At 49.0% G+C, this 16,520-nt stretch overlaps 5 protein-coding genes across 5 annotated transcripts; 3 read left to right on the forward strand and 2 right to left on the reverse strand.

Moving 5' to 3' along the window:
* Positions 1-2,711: 2,711 nt before the first annotated feature.
* Positions 2,712-3,768, forward strand: BC939DRAFT_388168 (protein-tyrosine phosphatase-like protein; the record flags this gene model as incomplete). Its single annotated transcript, XM_051551859.1, has 3 exons — positions 2,712-2,933; positions 3,484-3,534; positions 3,601-3,768. Coding segments are annotated over 3 exons (441 nt in total), but the record flags the coding sequence as incomplete, so codon positions are not given.
* On the forward strand, positions 3,728-4,641 carry BC939DRAFT_202429 (uncharacterized protein). The gene has a single exon (XM_051550628.1). It carries the CDS (start codon positions 3,985-3,987, stop codon positions 4,555-4,557), a length of 573 nt encoding a protein of 190 aa, XP_051411023.1. The 5' UTR covers positions 3,728-3,984; the 3' UTR covers positions 4,558-4,641.
* Positions 4,642-4,705: 64 nt separating this feature from the next.
* BC939DRAFT_455254 (OPT oligopeptide transporter protein-domain-containing protein) lies at positions 4,706-7,677 on the forward strand. The gene is made up of 3 exons (XM_051556168.1): positions 4,706-5,065; positions 5,266-5,832; positions 5,926-7,677. The coding sequence occupies exons 1-3, from the start codon at positions 4,952-4,954 to the stop codon at positions 7,621-7,623; spliced, it is 2,379 nt and encodes a 792-aa protein (XP_051411024.1). The 5' UTR covers positions 4,706-4,951; the 3' UTR covers positions 7,624-7,677.
* Positions 7,678-8,030: 353 nt separating this feature from the next.
* On the reverse strand, positions 8,031-11,810 carry BC939DRAFT_455256 (glycoside hydrolase). Its single transcript, XM_051556169.1, has 12 exons — positions 11,398-11,810; positions 11,144-11,296; positions 10,973-11,017; positions 10,774-10,853; positions 10,594-10,666; positions 10,423-10,500; positions 10,153-10,310; positions 9,852-10,045; positions 8,886-9,748; positions 8,491-8,795; positions 8,286-8,372; positions 8,031-8,177 (listed from the first exon to the last, which is right to left on the reverse strand). The coding sequence occupies exons 1-12, from the start codon at positions 11,732-11,734 to the stop codon at positions 8,049-8,051; spliced, it is 2,502 nt and encodes an 833-aa protein (XP_051411025.1). The 5' UTR covers positions 11,735-11,810; the 3' UTR covers positions 8,031-8,048.
* Positions 11,811-13,609: 1,799 nt separating this feature from the next.
* BC939DRAFT_455260 (inorganic phosphate transporter Pho88) lies at positions 13,610-15,256 on the reverse strand. The gene is made up of 2 exons (XM_051556170.1): positions 14,765-15,256; positions 13,610-14,301 (listed from the first exon to the last, which is right to left on the reverse strand). The coding sequence occupies exons 1-2, from the start codon at positions 14,774-14,776 to the stop codon at positions 13,720-13,722; spliced, it is 594 nt and encodes a 197-aa protein (XP_051411026.1). The 5' UTR covers positions 14,777-15,256; the 3' UTR covers positions 13,610-13,719.
* Positions 15,257-16,520: the final 1,264 nt, after the last annotated feature.

Genomic DNA, 16,520 nt, shown 5'->3' on the forward strand with positions numbered 1-16,520 from the left:
CCGCAGCCACAGCCACAGCCACAGCAGCCACAGCAGCCACAGCAGCAACAACCGGAAAATCTGATAGAGATTGACAAGGGGATGACGACGACTGAGGCTTCTTCAAATAAAGAGGATGCATAAAGGGCGGAGAACAGTCAAGAGACAGAAAAAAAGATGTTCCTGGTGGTGAATAGACTACTTTTTGTTGGAGGCACAGGACAGGGCGCCATCCGTGGCGGTACACGTTTGAACAGAAGACCAGACAGTGGTGCGTGAACTTTGATGATCTTTTGGTTTGGTTTATGTTCGTGTGAACAAAGCATATATTCAGCGCATCCAGCCCAGCACATACCATAGTCTAAGGACCGTAACAAACTGCACATAGCCTTAGCGCGTAAGCACACACACATACAAGTGGTCTAGTGCAAAGAAGACACAAGGCATACAAACACAAGATGTGCTTGCTTTGCTGTCTTTGCTTGTTTATATTTTTTGTCTCTTCGGGGCTAACGCTCAGACCGAGACCCGAGATCGAGATCGAGATGCGGCATTTTTGTTTGTTTGTCTGTTTGTCGTCTGTGTCAGGCACAGTCAGCGTTAGGGGGTCGATTGGATTGGATTGAGGGTTTTATTCTGTGGAGCAAAAGAATTTGTCGAGCGTGACAACTGGCCAGACTTTGAGAGGGAGCGGTGAGGATTGTTGGTATCCAATTAGATCATGGTGCGTGAATTCCTATAATTATTATTATTATTATTATTATTGTTGTTGCTATTGTATGGCGATGGAGATAGACTAGCAGGGCGATGCTGTTGCTGTTGCTGTTGCTGTTGTTGCTGTTATTGTTGTTGTTGTTCGTTATCTGGAATTTACGGAACGATGGCACCATGGGAATGGATTGATAGGGAAGATGCAAGGTCCACCCCCTGTACTTGATTTAAGGTTGAGCAATGGTCATCTTTTGGCCGAGAGAAGGGTGGACGCAAACGAAGGGAATGTAACGGAGCGAGGAAGGAAAGGAAAGGAAGGGGGGATATGATGCGGTGAGTGAATGAGTGGGCGAGTGAGTGAAAGTAAAAGAGAAGGAGCGAGAGACAAAGGAGTGGGAGAAGGATGAGTACGGGCACGTTGCGAGAAAGAGCGAAATAGAGAGACATTCGCCGCAGCCGAAACAAAAAAAAAAAAAGTGTCATGACCACTTGTTACTTATTTATTCCCCTTCTTTTTCTCTTTTCTCATTCCTCATTCTCTATTCTTAATTCTCCATTCTCCTTCTCCATTCTTCTTCTCCATTCTCCTTCTCAGCAACCCATCCCATTCTGACTACGCCCTCAACTGTAATCAACATCATCCACAACAAAGCTACATCGTCCCCTCCCCCTCTCTCTCCCCTCTTCACCCCCCTTTCCCCCCCTGCTGGATGCCCACAACCTCTTGCACCAGACACACTTATCAATGAAAAAATCTGATCGGTCTTCTTTCTGTCCTCTCCTCTCTCTTCTGTCCCTTTCCCGAAGACCCGCTGCTGGAGACTCCCTCACCCTCACCGCGTTCCTCTCCCAATTCTACTCCACCTCCTGTCTCGACGATCCTTAAGACCTCGTCTTGCTCTCTCTCTGTTCCTCTCTCTGTCCTCCTGTACTCTTTGTCTCGTTCTTTTTGTTGCAGATTACTTTTTTCTTTTTAAACCACACGCCGAGGAGGGATCATCTTCACCCCTACTCCTTTCATCTACTGCCCCTTTAGACCCCAGTCTCCTCTGACTCCCCTCCCCCCTTCCTCTTTCCGATCTTTTTCTTTGAGTTGGGACCAATCCTACTCTTGAGGCCAAAGCAGACATCTAGAAGGACAAAGGAATCCACGCGGTAAGTGGCACAGCTGATTGTTTCCTTTCTTTATTTTATTTTTTGCAGATCAAGGGTTCAACTGGGGTAGAACAATGGACAATAATACCCATGGGGATGAACTGGAATGGTGTTGTGTTGCAATGTGTTGTCTTTGTTGTCCGCTTGTTATTTTTATATCCTGGTGAAGAGGTGGATGAAGCATACAGCAACTACACGAGGTGTTCTATGTTATGCAGATCGCATGTGCAGTTGGTCCCCTTCCAGTGGCCACTATGGAGGAGGTTATTATCCCTCATCACTCTGTTCTTCTGTTCGCTCTTCCTTCCTTCGTTCCCTCGTTCCCTTATTCCCTCATTTCCTTCCTCCCTTCCTCCCTTTGCCTTCCGAGTGGGTATGTATGTGTGCGTGTGTGTTCTCCCTCTTACTTTTGTCCACTTGATCCTATCTGCTCCTTTTTTGTCCCCAGTACTCCTCTCCTTCGGGAGCAGACGAGGCAGATAAGGCAGAGTGCAAGTGGAGGGATAGGCATGGCCGAATGAAGGCGTTTGTTGTCGATTGAATAGGACTGAATGGGATTGAACCACATGCCTCTCGCCATGCGGTCTGATATGCTCTGTAAGCATGCACCTGTATCTAACCAGAGTCTTCTCTCTCTAGCTCGCCCGTCCTCAACTACGTCTCTCCTCGTAACAACCAGCTGCCAACAACCGCCAGCAATGAGCATCCTCGCCAACATGCCCACCCCCAACATGCCTGCCGCCATGTACCGCTCCTTCTCCTCGGACAGCTCCTCGGCCCCCTCAGCCATGACCGCCATCAACCCCACGACCACCGCTCGACTCCAGCGACTGCCCACCCCACCACGCAGCCCAGGCCTCGCCCCCCTCGGCAAGCAGTTGACCCTGATCGAACCGCCCATGACTAAGGGCATCCGCTTCCTCATCCTCGACTGCCCCACAGATTCAACCCTGCCCTTCTACCTCGCGGAATTGAAGCGACACAATGTGACTGATGTCGTTCGCTGCTGTGAGCCAACCTACAGTGCCACCACACTGCAGGCTGAACGCATCTCGGTCCACGACTGGCCCTTCCGTGATGGCGCCGTGGTATGTATACACCCCCCTCTCAACACCCTGCTTTTTTTTTTTTTGCCCTGCCCTGTCCTGCCCCACTATCTATTTTTTACTTTCTGTACGCATGCATGCAAGAGTGCAGGCTGGTTTGTGCCGTTTTTTTTTTTGTCGGACCAATCACCTATATTACTTTTCGTCTTCGCCTCCAAGGTCAAAAATCTTAATGTTATGACACCCATGATATGTGTATACAATTAACGATGGTTCAATCGGCCATACGGCTGTATTGTCAACTCGCGAAGGGAGGGGTGAAATGGAAATGAGCAGTGAGATACTTCAACAAGTGAATGAAATCCGAAGAAGACGGACACAGCTCTCTCTCTTTCAGCATTTTTTTTTTTTTTTGTGGAAGGGTTGTGAAACAGTGCTTATTTTTTGGTGGCGCACAGAGTGATCTGTGCGCGGGAAGGACCTGCAACACCTCCGCCATATCTTCATACCCTTCCTTATATGTTACTATAAACATACAACGGTACATCAATGGCACATATTTACGGTATTCATTGTACATATTAATGACTAGCCACCAGCCACGATTATCAAGAACTGGCTGCAGTTGGTCGACAGCCGCATCGTGAAGCGTCTTCGCCAGCAGCGCAGTGGCTCTCCATCGGCGTCAGCATCGGAGGAGGAAGATGAGACACAGGTCCCGACAATTGCAGTCCATTGCGTTGCAGGACTCGGCCGAGCCCCGATTCTGGTGGCGATTGCGATGGTTGAGCTCGGAATGGCGAACCTGGACACGATCGAGTTCATCCGTCGCCGTCGCCGTGGATGCTTCAACAGCAACCAGATCCAGTACATTGATGGATACAAGCGCGGCAAGATCTTGAAGCACGCGCTCGGCAGCGGATCTGCTTCGTCTGCGAATGGAGAGGGAGGATTGATGGCAGGAAGCATGAAGAGCGGATTCAGCAAGATGTTCAGACTCAAGGCTTGACTCTGCGTGGTTGAGCTTCTGAGGAGTACCTGCATCTTGGTGGATCGTTTGAGGGAAGGATGTGACGGAGGACGGAGGAAGGATATGAAAAAGATGAATATCTGTAGGCAGGATGCGAGTGAGGCCACAGGCATGGAGCGGAGGAAACTAAGAATGGAGATGGAGATGAAGATGAAGATGAAGATGGAGTTGTTGCTGATGTTGGCGCCGTTCGAGATGGTTCAGAGAAGGGTGTTGGATCAATGGCGACGATCCAAGAAGGAACAGTGTGAAATACAGAGACATCGAAGACGGCGACAACGGCGACAACGGCGACATGGGAATCAAAAGCAGGAAAAAGAACACTATGGGCTGTGGAGGAGGAGGAGGAGAAGGCCAGGGCTGGAGAGAAGATTCGGTCGAGAGAGGGAGCAGGGACGGTTTGTGTATGGCAGCCGTAGTATCGATGTGTTTCAGCAGAAGCACACAGATCAGATCAAGGCAGCAGTTGCTGTGTCGATAATAAATGAAATCAAAAAAGCAAAATCGACTGCAGGTTGCAGACATGGACCGGAGAACGCTGCACAGGAGCATGAGGAGGATGGGGGAGGAAAGAAGAAAAGAAGAAGAGAAGAAAAGAGGAAGAATGTGCATTGCAGGAGTTCTTGGGAACGTTGACGCGTTTCTTACTCGTAAACGGTTTGCATTCCTTTTTTGTATGGGATGGAAATGAATGACAAATCAGACGGGGGCTCCAACGGCGTTTTTGCGTGGGAGATTAAAGCTCCTTTTTTTTTTTTTTTTCTTTTCTTTCCCTCTCTTTCATTCCACTTCATTCCATTTCCTCACTTCGCTTGCACTCCACTTCATTCTGCTTCATTCCACCTCTCCACTCTCATTCCTCGCCTTTACCAGAACTCCACTTGCGGACTTGTGCACCTCACAATTCGACGTTGTCTTTTGAACAGAGTGTTCGTTTTATATATTTTGATCGTTTTTTTTTTTTTTTTGACAAACATCCAGTCAATTGAACAGCGGAGAAGGCAGAGTGTTTGTTGTATAGACCAATTCCATGGCCGCGGTCGCATACTCGGCCGTGCCCTCGTCAGAGGAGGACAGCCATCATGGGCCACCCGTCAAGGCTCCTCCAGAACGACACCCGCACCAGGACCTGCCGCAGTTCACCGTGAGTTTGCTCGAAACCCTCGATTCGGTTCGATGTCTTGTATCTCTGTTAGTCCCATCTTCTCATACTAGCGACAAACTAACTAATATTCTCTCCACCTCCATCACCCCCCATTGAACTTTCGTTGCTGTTTCTTTTTTTTTTTTTTTTTTTTTTTTTAATCGCTTGTCGCTTGCCGCTTGCCGCTTGTCATTTCATAGTGGCGCGCAGTATGGGTCGGAATCGCGATTGGAACACTGCTCTGCTTCACCAACATGTACTTTGGTCTCCAAACCGGCTGGATCTCGATGATGTCGCTCCAGTCCTCCCTCCTCGGCTTCGCCATCTTCAAATCCCTCCCGGCCTCCTACTACCGCACCCACCCTCCCTTCGGCCCTGCTGAGAATATCGTTCTCCAGTCGATTGCGGTCGCCACGGGGACGATGCCTCTCGCAGCCGGGTTCGTCGGTATCATCCCAGCCTTGCAGATGATGACCAAGGAGGATAATCCGCCCCTGGGTCCGATCGTGCTCGGGGCTTGGGAATTGATCGGGTGGTGTCTAGCGATCGCCTTCTTTGGGGTTTTCATCGCAGTGCCCTTGAGGAAACAGGTGGTCGTGAAGGAAAAGCTGCCGTTTCCGAGTGGGACGGCTACGGCCCAGATGATCGGGGTCTTGCATAATGCGCCGTTGGTGGTCAAGGAAGGGGTCGAAAGCTCGAGAGGGGAGATCAGGAGAAGAAGAGGGTGGGCTCCGGAAGATGAGGATGAGGAGGCGACGGTTTTGCACGTAAGTGATGACCAACTGGCGACGAAGACAAAGACAAAGACAAAGACAAAGAAAGGATATGAAAGCACGGGGAATAGTAAGCCTTTGGGACAGATGGCTCCATTAGGTTCGTCCTCGGCATCCTCTGGAACCGTAAGAGCAACTGCTATAGGATCCAATCAAGAGAACCAACAAGAGGACCAACAAGACGACGACGCAGAAACAGAAACAGAAGGCAGGATTGAGATTGGAGGCGAGGACGGTGAATTCTCGCTCGACAAGAGCTTTCTCCAGGAGGACAACTGGCGGATCAACATGGCCGCCCTCGGGGTGTCCTTCACCCTCTCTGGCCTCTACACCGTCCTCTCCTACTTCTTCCCCGTGATCGCAGCCATCCCGGTGTTCGACTGGATCTCGGGGATGACGATTGCGTTCGGGGGTCGGTGGCAGTGGTTCTTTACACCATCGCTTTCTTATATCGGTCAGGGCGTCATCATGGGTTTTCCGACCACGGCGTCCATGTTGTTGGGATGTATTGTTGGATGGGGATTGCTTTCGCCGCTTGCGACGTTGAATGAGTGGGTGACGGGACCGGTCTGGAGCTCGACCACGGGCGCGAGAGGATGGATCCTTTGGATTTCGCTAGGCGTGATGATTGCGGAATCGATCGTGTCGCTCCTGGGTGTCGTGGTCCTGTCGCTCGTGGCCCATCATCGGTACATGGTCAAGTCGAGACGATATGAGGAGCGCAGACAACTTTTGGAAGCCAGAGCTGCGCTCGAGGGGAACGCACATATGGAGGAGTACCATCTACATGACGACGAAGACACCGAGGACGAAGACTCTCCCCCGGATCAGTTGGTTCCACTCAAGGTCTGGGTCTGTGGATTGATTCTCTCCTCTGCGCTGTGTTTGCTGCTCATCTGGATCGTGTTCAAGGATCAGCATATGCCCGTGTACGCGACCGTACTCGCCTTGGTCCTCGGATCCTTACTCTCCGTCCTGGGCGTGCGAGCTCTGGGATCCACAGACCTGAATCCCGTCAGCGGCATCGGGAAAGTCTCCCAGTTTGTCTTTGCGGCCGTCGTACCCGGCGGGATCGTCGCCAACCTCATCGCCGGCGGCATCGCTGAAGCAGGAGCCCAGCAGGCCGGAGACCTCATGCAGGATCTCAAGACTGGTCACCTAATGGGCGCCTCGCCCAAGGCACAGTTCTGGGGCCAGCTGATCGGTTCCCTGGCCTCGGTCTTTATCTCTACGGGAGTCTACAAACTCTACTCGTCCGCTTATGAGTTACCAGGCCGACAGTTCGCAGTCCCGACTGCCAAGGTCTGGTTAGACCTCGCCCGACTCGTCAATGGCCATTCCCTGCCAGAGCACACCGGTCCCTTCATCCTCGGGTTCTCCCTTCTCTTTGCCGGACTCACGATCCTGACTACTGTCTACTCTGACGCCGCCATCCTCAAGAAACTCGACAAACACGGCAAGGGCGATGGAGGACGCCCGAAATGGCTGGCCTACGTCCCCTCAGGGATCGCCTTCGCCATCGGGATGTATAACCTTCCCAATTTCACTTTGGCGAGGTTCGTTGGTGGATTGGTCTCGGTCTGGTGGGACTGGCACTGCAAGCGGTACGCTCACCATCCGCGTGCGAGGTTTGCGAAACTCGGACGCGTCTTTTTGATTATCATCGCTTCCGGTTTTGTTCTGGGCGAGGGCACGTTCTCAATTGTGAATCTTATCCTCAAGACCTGTGATGTCCACTCATGGTCTTGTGCTGGATGTGTCGAGAGTATCTGTGTTTGCAACTAAATCCAAGGTCCAAAGTCCAAAGTCCTTCCCCTCCCCCTTCCCCATCCCCTTCCCTCGTTTTTTTTTTTTTTTTTCTTTTTTCTTTTTTGTACATTCATACCCGCTCACTCACTCTTCACTCTTTACTTCTTTTCGCACCTCTTTATTTTTCATACACTTACACTTAATTAAAGGCTCTGTTTATGAAGATACACGTAAGAACAGTATTGCTCGTCTTTCTTCTTTATTCACATGAATATGATGTCTTTTCCGCTTTGAAAGATTGCGCCTCAAAGACTGAGTGGAAGGACTATCCGATTCGTCGTCTCGCATAAAAGTATCTGCTAAGAACCGGATATGTTTATAATGACTATATTGATGGACATCGAATGACAAAAGAAATTAAAAAAAAAAAAAAAAAAAAAAAAAAGGGCGACAAGTAAAATTTACTCCACAGGTCCCATTTGCATGATCTTAACCACCATCGAGGTCCAGCCCGTGAATGGATGGCTGCGATTGCCCACTCCCGTATTTTCGGTATAGTGCTCCCACACGTATCCTGTGCGTTCATATTCCTATGAGAATATGGGAATCCAATAGAAAAAAGGTTTCCGATATGAGTCGACTAAGGCGAAAAGCAATAGCAATGTAGGGTCAAATAGTCCTAAAAAAAACATCCTTACCTTGTAAACGTTATTGATAATGTTCTCGCGAAGCTCGTTATAGATCTTCTTGCTCTTGTCCTGGTATGGCCCTTTGCCAATATAATTCTATTTTCACAGTGTCGTTCACAAGCATAAGCAAATTAACTTATATATCAAGACACATCGCAATCTTACTTTTTCATAAAGCATGTGCGGAGTAAATTATTTTCCACATAAAACTTACAGTCTTCAAAGAGTGCAGCACCAGGTAGTTGATATTAACCCACACAGGACCCCTCCAGTAGTTCTCGCCCGTTCCTGCAAACTTATCTTTCGCCGACAGCGAACGCAAACCAAATGGCGTCCACAGCTCCTCAGGATCATACATCAGATCGAGAATATATCCCAACTTCTCAGATTCGGGGTCCAGGATTCCAAGCGACATCGGGAACAACGAAATATATCCCTTGTGACACACATGGTAGCTTTCGTCTTCCTCATCCACAGTCAGATCGCAGTACACCTTCTCTTTCTCGTTCCAGTGGAGGTCTAGTAGCCAAAGGCAAAAACATGCATAAATAACGTAAACATTCGCCTCTCTCGCTATGGCGCTCACTTCGCGTAAAGTCATTAACGTACCATCGATATTGGCAGCGATAGCTTTGTAGTGATCTTCGAGCTCTTCAACATCATCCTCTTCCCCAAGGATTTCGGCAATGTTTTTCAGATTGCGGCTCATAAATCCGATCCACGACAACAGGTCCACATGCAACTCTGCGACACTAGGCCGCGGCGCTCTGGGATAGTCATCCAATCCAGATGTCAGCGTATGTGTCGCCGTACGACCTCCCCAGCGGTATCCCTCAACACGAGATCGCGACTCGCGCCCGTATTCTCGAATACGTCCACGCATCGTTTTCCTCATCCAGTGATAGTTCGTAATTAGCTTGGGATACAGTCTGCTCAGGTACTCTAATGCAAGTTTGGGATTCAACAAATGTGCGTTCGTGACATCCTGCTCCTGGCTGCTCTTCGCACCGAACGGCGTCTGATTCGATTCTCCAAATGCATCCACCGCGAAGCTCTGGGTCACGTTCTGGAGACGATCCAAGTACGAACTGATAGCCATAATGAGCGTCGGGGGATTGGCATGCTCAGGGTATTGGACATGAAACTCTGATCGGACACGACCTCTGGCCTCATCACCCAAGATCTGCTCTCTCTGGATCCATCCGTTATAGTCCTGTCGGTTGAACCAGCTCTCGATAATCTCCAGACTGAGATCGTTGTCCCATTGACCAATCATCGTCTGGTGGAAACCTTCGTCCCAATAGAATCCTCGAGGGAAAAACGAGCGGGAGGGAACGGCACTGAAAAGAGAGGCTGGAGGAGTGGGCTGTGGGTCGGGGTGGGGACGACGTGCGACGGGCCCTTCCAGATGGTCGTACTGGCCGTCTTCATACGTCGGCGACTCGTCAATAATTGATGTTCCATAAAAGTACCTTGACACACACCAACGACAAAAGGTTGAAGTCAGTATAAGCTGATCGTGAATTGTATCCCATACTCAGCCGCCACCACTACTGCTAGTCATTTCGCATGTACCCAATGCCTCCGATCAGGTTGCTGAAGGTCGCCTTGGCAAACTCGACCATTGAATCATTGAATCCATGGCGCTTAAGCTGGAGCGTCTTTTCAAAGCGCTCGTCAAAAGCATTCTCGGCCATATCAATTTTTGAGGTGATAACCTGACTCGTCACTGGATGTTGCGAGGATTTCGAGCTGAACCTGACTTCGAACTAGAGTAAACAGAGATAAATAATGGAAATGTGTTGCTCAATACTAATCTCATTGTGGCATGAGCTGGCGCCTATGAAGTCGCTCCACGACACCCTCTCACCCTCACCTCAAACTCAGCATCGTAGTGCATTTGAAAGACCAGGATAGTGGGCTGTCCATCGATGAATTCGTCTGGGAAGGAAAATAAATCCTTGGGTGGCAGTTCGGCCTTTCCAGACCGTTTAAGTTCTTGGGCTCCTTGGATGATCACATTCCGTACATAATCTACAGTTGCGAAAAGGTATGAGGTATGCGAGTAAGCTGGATGTTCAGCATCGAACTCGAAGCCATGTCGATCGTCGTAAAAAAAAAAAAAAATCAAGGGTGGGGGATGTACCTTTGACACGCCAGACAGTTCCTGCGGGTGGGCTTGCACCAAAGAAGTGGATGGGATCATCCTTGTTAGACCCTTTGGCTATACAAAAAATATCCACGGTCCAGACTTAGTATGTCGTCCATTCATGATCTGACCTGGTACGCTATCCCGCATCGGAGATAACGAACGTACTCTGTTCGAGGACAAACTCAAAATCGCCGAGATCCTTAGCATCTCCATCAAACACGATCGGCGATGTCACCTTCTATAATTTCAGAGGATCAAAGGAGCATCATGTTAGTATATAATGATCTGTCCAATCTCTTTTTACAACCCTTTGCCCTGTCGCGATCATGAAAACAGGTAACGTACAAAGTTTTCCGGGACCAACTTAAATTGCCCCTCGCCATCGATCCCGATATAATACAATCCAGCAATGGACATTGGCTTCTCTACATGCACAAAACGTGACACAGAATATCGATGAGTAAGCAAAGTGCGTCCAATAGTCTCAGCTGTCGGCGATTTCGCAAGCCATCCATCCAGTCAATTCCGTGTAACGTATGATTACCTTTACGAATCGGCTTTCCCGAGATCCTCACTCCCCACGATCCACCTACAAAGTCCCCTCCACACACAAAAAAAAAAAAAAGAAAAAAAAAAGATTGCAACAGATCAGAAAATCAGATAAGCCCAGCCCATAGGTCCGATCTAGAATCACCGAAAAACACGAATATCTTGCCATGATCGCCCCCAGGAACCTTGATAAACTCTGTTTTGAGCTCCACATTGTTACGAGTGTCCTTCAACTGCTGAACGCCAAATGTCCGTCCATCGTTCTTGAGCCAACCATATTTCTCAAATCCATCGCGTTCCTCGCATCCGTGTCGTATATCTAATGTTCATTCCATACAAATAACAAAATATGTCCATATAAGGACCATTTGTTCTTTTCTCCAAAGCGTAGCCAAATCAAACATGAAACTTTGGACTTACTGTTGACGCCAGCGTAATTCTGGGTACCGTACCACATCAATCCCGTCATGACCGTATCCGGCAACCGTGGTCGGGTTCCAAAATAGAGGTTTGGTCGATAGAGTCCCCAGAGCAAAGACTGGTTCTGGGCTTTGGCGGCTGCGAGGGCAGAGTTCTCGTCGTTCAAGAGACTTGGGTCGCCATGGGTGAAGCGGATGTTGTTCAGGAACGAGTTGGTGGCGTCCATGGAGGAATCCTCTTGGGCGGAATGAGACACGACGGCAACGCTCAAGAAAAGCGTGCCCACGGCGACGAGGGGGCCAAGGGAGAGCCAAGACCGTAGCTTGGGTCTGTTCATGGTTTGAAGAGGGGTGGTTTTGGGGTGAAGAAGGGGGATGAAGCGGAAGGAGGGAAGGACGAGATGATGGTGGAGCGAGGGGAAGAGGGGAAGAGGAATCACGTCGAATCGGCCAATCATGCGTCGTTTAGTTTTCGACGTTATTTTCAAAGGTACACACACTTTCTATGTATTGACATACTCTAGAAGCAGTGGGTCGAATCTACCTATAGCTCTCGGTGCTCAATCTGCTGACGGTGACGACCATCGGTCCTGGTCCACTTCTTGCTGTAATTCATGTTGCCATTGCCGTTGCGCCGCTTGGTCGTATATGGGTTTATCGCTCGCATTCGAGATACTGGTCGCCTTGACCGCTGGATCCTCCTCCTCCCTACCCTTTCAGAGCCGCCCCATCTTCCTCATCTCCACCGATATTGCTTCCGATTGTGGTCGTCCCCATGGCACGCTCAACCTCCTCGTTCACGTTCTTCCGTGTGAATCGACAGACTTGGTCTCTTTGTCATTATAATCCTCATTACTCACACTCAACCTCTCCCCCCTCCCCAAAACAGCAACCTACACTCGTCCAGGTCTTTCTTTTTGGCCCTGTGGACCTTCTTCATTTGCGTATATCTGTTGCTATGCGAGTCAAAGGCGTCCTTTGTCTGTGAATAACCGCTCACGCTGCTGATGGGCATGCTCTTTACGCCAAACAGGTCCGAGAACAAATCCTCGTCGTCGGCCCACACTCCTGTTGCCTTTATCGTCCTTGAGAAATCCGAGATCACGTCGGTCAAAGAACGCATATGTCCATGAGAATGGACCAACTCGAGTCCAACCTCGGTAACAACCCGCATGTTGTTCCTGCATCGGTCCATAGTCCGCCCGTGCTCCGAACTATCTTCCACATTACTGATTGAGGTTGAATCACCTCCAAACAACAGCTCGCACGCCCTCAACATAATATCATCCTCTCCTCTCTCCATCAAGGCTATGTATCCATCCTTTGTCTCTCAGTTCATGTCTGTTGAGAAACTCCTCCGACGACATCTTAGCACCATGAGACCCCTCATGCGCCTTGCCAATCTTCATACGCCCATTCGAGTTATCGTTCACACTGCTGGTCAAGTTACTGTCCTCTCTGAACAAGTCCCAAACAAACTAGGGCACTCGAATTCAAATCGGTCCTCTTTCTCCTTACGACAATTGTTCAAGTCGTAGAGTAAGCCCTTGTGGACCAAAGAGTCACCACTATGATTAATCCGGAAAGATCGCTTGCCGTGCCTGATTTTCGACCGTTGCGTCCGTCGTCGATCAGCGTGCTGCGGTTCAATTCTATCGGTACCGAGCCTGCCATGGTGGTGAACGCGATTAGAAGCAGAGACAGGAATTGGAACTTCATACTGGATGCTTCTAAGCAGGGTCTGCTGGAGATGCCGTGTTGTCAAAGGTATGTGGGTGGGGTCGCGCGTTGTTGTCGGTGTTGATGATGAATAATGCTAAGCGTTATTGACTGGTTGACAGTCTGAAGTCGCCATCTGGGACCATATTTATACAAGCTACTCAGCTGATTGCCAGCTATGTGAAAAGGTGTGCCCCCTCAAGGATCGTCATTGTAAACGCGTCCTGTTCGTAATTTGCGTATACCGACTGGTAAAGATACTAAGGGCTGCCAATAAGCTGACGCCCGATACAACATTGCAGCAGGTGGCTGCACATCCGCGCTCTTTTGTTGCCCATGAGAGACCCACACCTCCTTATTTTCGTTCAGAAAGACATCCAAGGACACTTCAGAAAGGAATCTCTGATAGCCCTGGCAGGGATGGCCACGACAGATGATTGGCAAAGAGAGTCATGTCCACAGCCTGAAATGAAGAGTGTGCTTTTGCTAGATGATATATATATATATTTTTTTGGTGTTTTAATGAAATTACATGGATAAAGCGCAAACTGGTAAACAAAAAGAGTGAACAACGCATTCGTTGCTGCTCTCTCCCTTCTTTATCTTACAAATCCTTCTTCGACTCTGACTTTCCGGCCTTTGTCTCGGCCTTCTCGGCCTTCTTGATCGCAGCCTTCTCAGCAGCCTCGGACTGCTCGTTGCTAGCTCCAGTCAAGGCCGCAAATGGGTTATCGGCCTTCCAAGGACGCTTCAGGTCGCCCTCAGCGGGCTTGCCAAACAGATGAACCTGTGCCCACTTGCTCTGCAGCGCATTCTTGACGGGCAGGATCGACTGGACGACCAAGGGACGGATCACGCCAAACTGGAAGTGCAAGAAGACCATCAGGGCCAAGCCAATGAGGGCCTGCTTCTGCGCCTGGGCGTTCTGCTCAAGATCGTAGGCCATGTTTGTGGTCGTCACCAGCTTGGGCTCCTCGCCGGACATGGGCTTGGGCTGGTCGAGATACTTGAGAACAGCCGTGTCCTTCTTGGCCATAACCCTCTTCTTGATGATGAAGGAGATTCCGAGAACGATGACCTGGGCGGTAACGTAGGCTCCCAAGATGAGCTGCTTAGTCTTTGTGTCCTCGAGATCCAGACGGTTGGTGATCTGCATCGAACCCATCACCAGGGCCATGTTCATAATCTAATAGAGAATCGATGAGATAGCCTGTAAGAATTTGCGCTTCACTGAACAATGATCGTACATTCTTGTTGGCAACGGTCGGTCGTGTTTGGTATAAAGTGCTTTCCCCTGATGCACTGTTTGGAGGAAGGGGAAATGGGTCCTTTCAGGTTTCCTCAATGGCCTATAATAGCGACCAGATCCTCACAACAGCGAGTTTTCAACTTTGTCCGGTTGTATTCCCTGCTGATGATGCAAAAAAAAAAAAAAAAAAAAAAAAAAAAACGCAGTGTTGTTTCGGTCACTCTGCGATGTTCCTGAAGTCCCATGATGAAGTTACGGTCGTATTATGTTCTTATGAGGCTCAGATGAGTCCTGATCCTGCAAGATGAAAGATCTGTTGATCATCCTATGCAGTGTGCTTCCTGTGCTATTCCTGTGCCCAGTGTCAAGCCGCTCTTGTGGTACATCTGCGTTTTCTCACCTGTGCGTTCATGTTGGCTGTGTTGGCTTGACGTTGCGGGAGGGGAGGATGAAGAAAGAAGGATGGATGGGAGGGGGGGGGAAAGAAAGGAAAGGGAAGACGCTGGATGACCGTGGGATGACCGCAAAAAGAACAAATGGAACGAATAAGTCAGAGAGCTAAACAGGTCCTGCTTCCATCTCGACCAATCAGATTGCTTAGAATGGCGCGCTGTCCCTCGATTGATTTTGTGCCACGCTCTTGTGCGATCGGCTCTTGTACACCTCCAATGGTCAGTAGATAACTTTGATCCGCATAGAAAAACCCAGCCTGGACATTAGCCTTTTTTTTTTTCTTTAAAGAACTGGTATAAGCTGAAAGTCCTCTGGTGCTATGCTGTCCGATCTACGCCATCGATTGCTGCATTGGCAGGTATCGTCTGTACAGATCAGGGATTTGATTTAGAGGGTAAAGACATGGCCCTGCTCCTGCTTGTGCAACCTAGCTGATCTTTTATTCAGCATCAGTTGATCGAAAGCAGCTGTGCTGTCGCCTTTAATGCTCGGTAAAAGCTGCACACGTGGGGTGGAATGCCTGACATTCCTTAGCTTCATATTTATTCCGCTATCCTTCTCTATCCGCTATAAGTTGCCCGCTCCAATGTATTCTAACAAGTATGCAACATACATGAGTCGGGGAGGAAAAGGGGTTTCTATTTCATGACGAAGAACAGCTGGACAAATATCATTGACAAAAGTGGGAGACGCGGCCCATGGGACGGATAAAACAAATTCCCCGTATAGAAAACTACATGCGGGTCATTCTGTCTTTTTTTTTTTTTTTTTTATTCTAGTAGAACGCGTTACCAGAAACGTAGGAACACGACTACGTGAGGAGCAAATGTAGTCCCGCTGCTGTTGCACAAGCTGTGTACATAAACCTTATTGCACGTAAAGATGTGTAGCAGACGTGAAGAGTATGGTTCACTCCGCGGAGACTAGGGCCATCAATGCGCTTCAGCCAAACCACGTACTATGCGCTGTAGGCTGATTTTCCACACGACTCTTGGCGGCGTTGTCGTGGTTCAGCTTAGAATACCTATCTCCGACCACCCATGGCGAATGACATACTAGAAAATATAAATAAAAAAAAGGAGGAGGTAAAAAAGCAATTGCTCTAAACATGTATCGATCAAAACAATGACGACCCCTGTACCCTAATAAACGTATCTCATATCCCAATGTAGTGGTCTTTCATCTTTTGCTGCACGTCTTTTTTTTTTTTTTTTTTTTTTTTTTGATGTAACACAATTCGGCGTTCTGGGTTGAAGAAGTACTCAAGAATATTTGATCACCGCGAAATGAACAATTCGTCTTGTTTTTATTAGACCAATAAAGATGGGAACTTGGATCAAATCCCTAAATTGGTTTTGCTCACTTTGTATCTTTGAGGGAAATATAGTCTAGGAGTTGTAGAGTTGTTACGCGTCAGCATTCCAGAGCGGTGGAGGCATCGGATCAAAGATATGTAATACGGTACCTATGAGAACCTGCATACAAAGTGATGTTAAGTAATATGGCGCGCAGTAAATATTTTTGTTCCGACTGCGACTGCAGGCAGGACATTGGCGTCAAATGCCAAGGAAATACGCCTAGCAAGAAAACAACCAAAGGCGATGGGTGGCGCATACAGAAGATCGAGAAGGGTAAGCCAAGGGCGGACCTAAGAATTGCTGGGTGTGCAGGATTGTGCAATGCCGAGGAGTGGGTCTCATTCG

The sequence above is a fragment of the Gamsiella multidivaricata genome (genome assembly GCF_025024155.1).
Source record: "Gamsiella multidivaricata strain RSA 2152 chromosome Unknown BC939scaffold_43, whole genome shotgun sequence".
Classification (NCBI taxonomy): Eukaryota; Fungi; Mortierellomycota; class Mortierellomycetes; order Mortierellales; family Mortierellaceae; genus Gamsiella; species Gamsiella multidivaricata.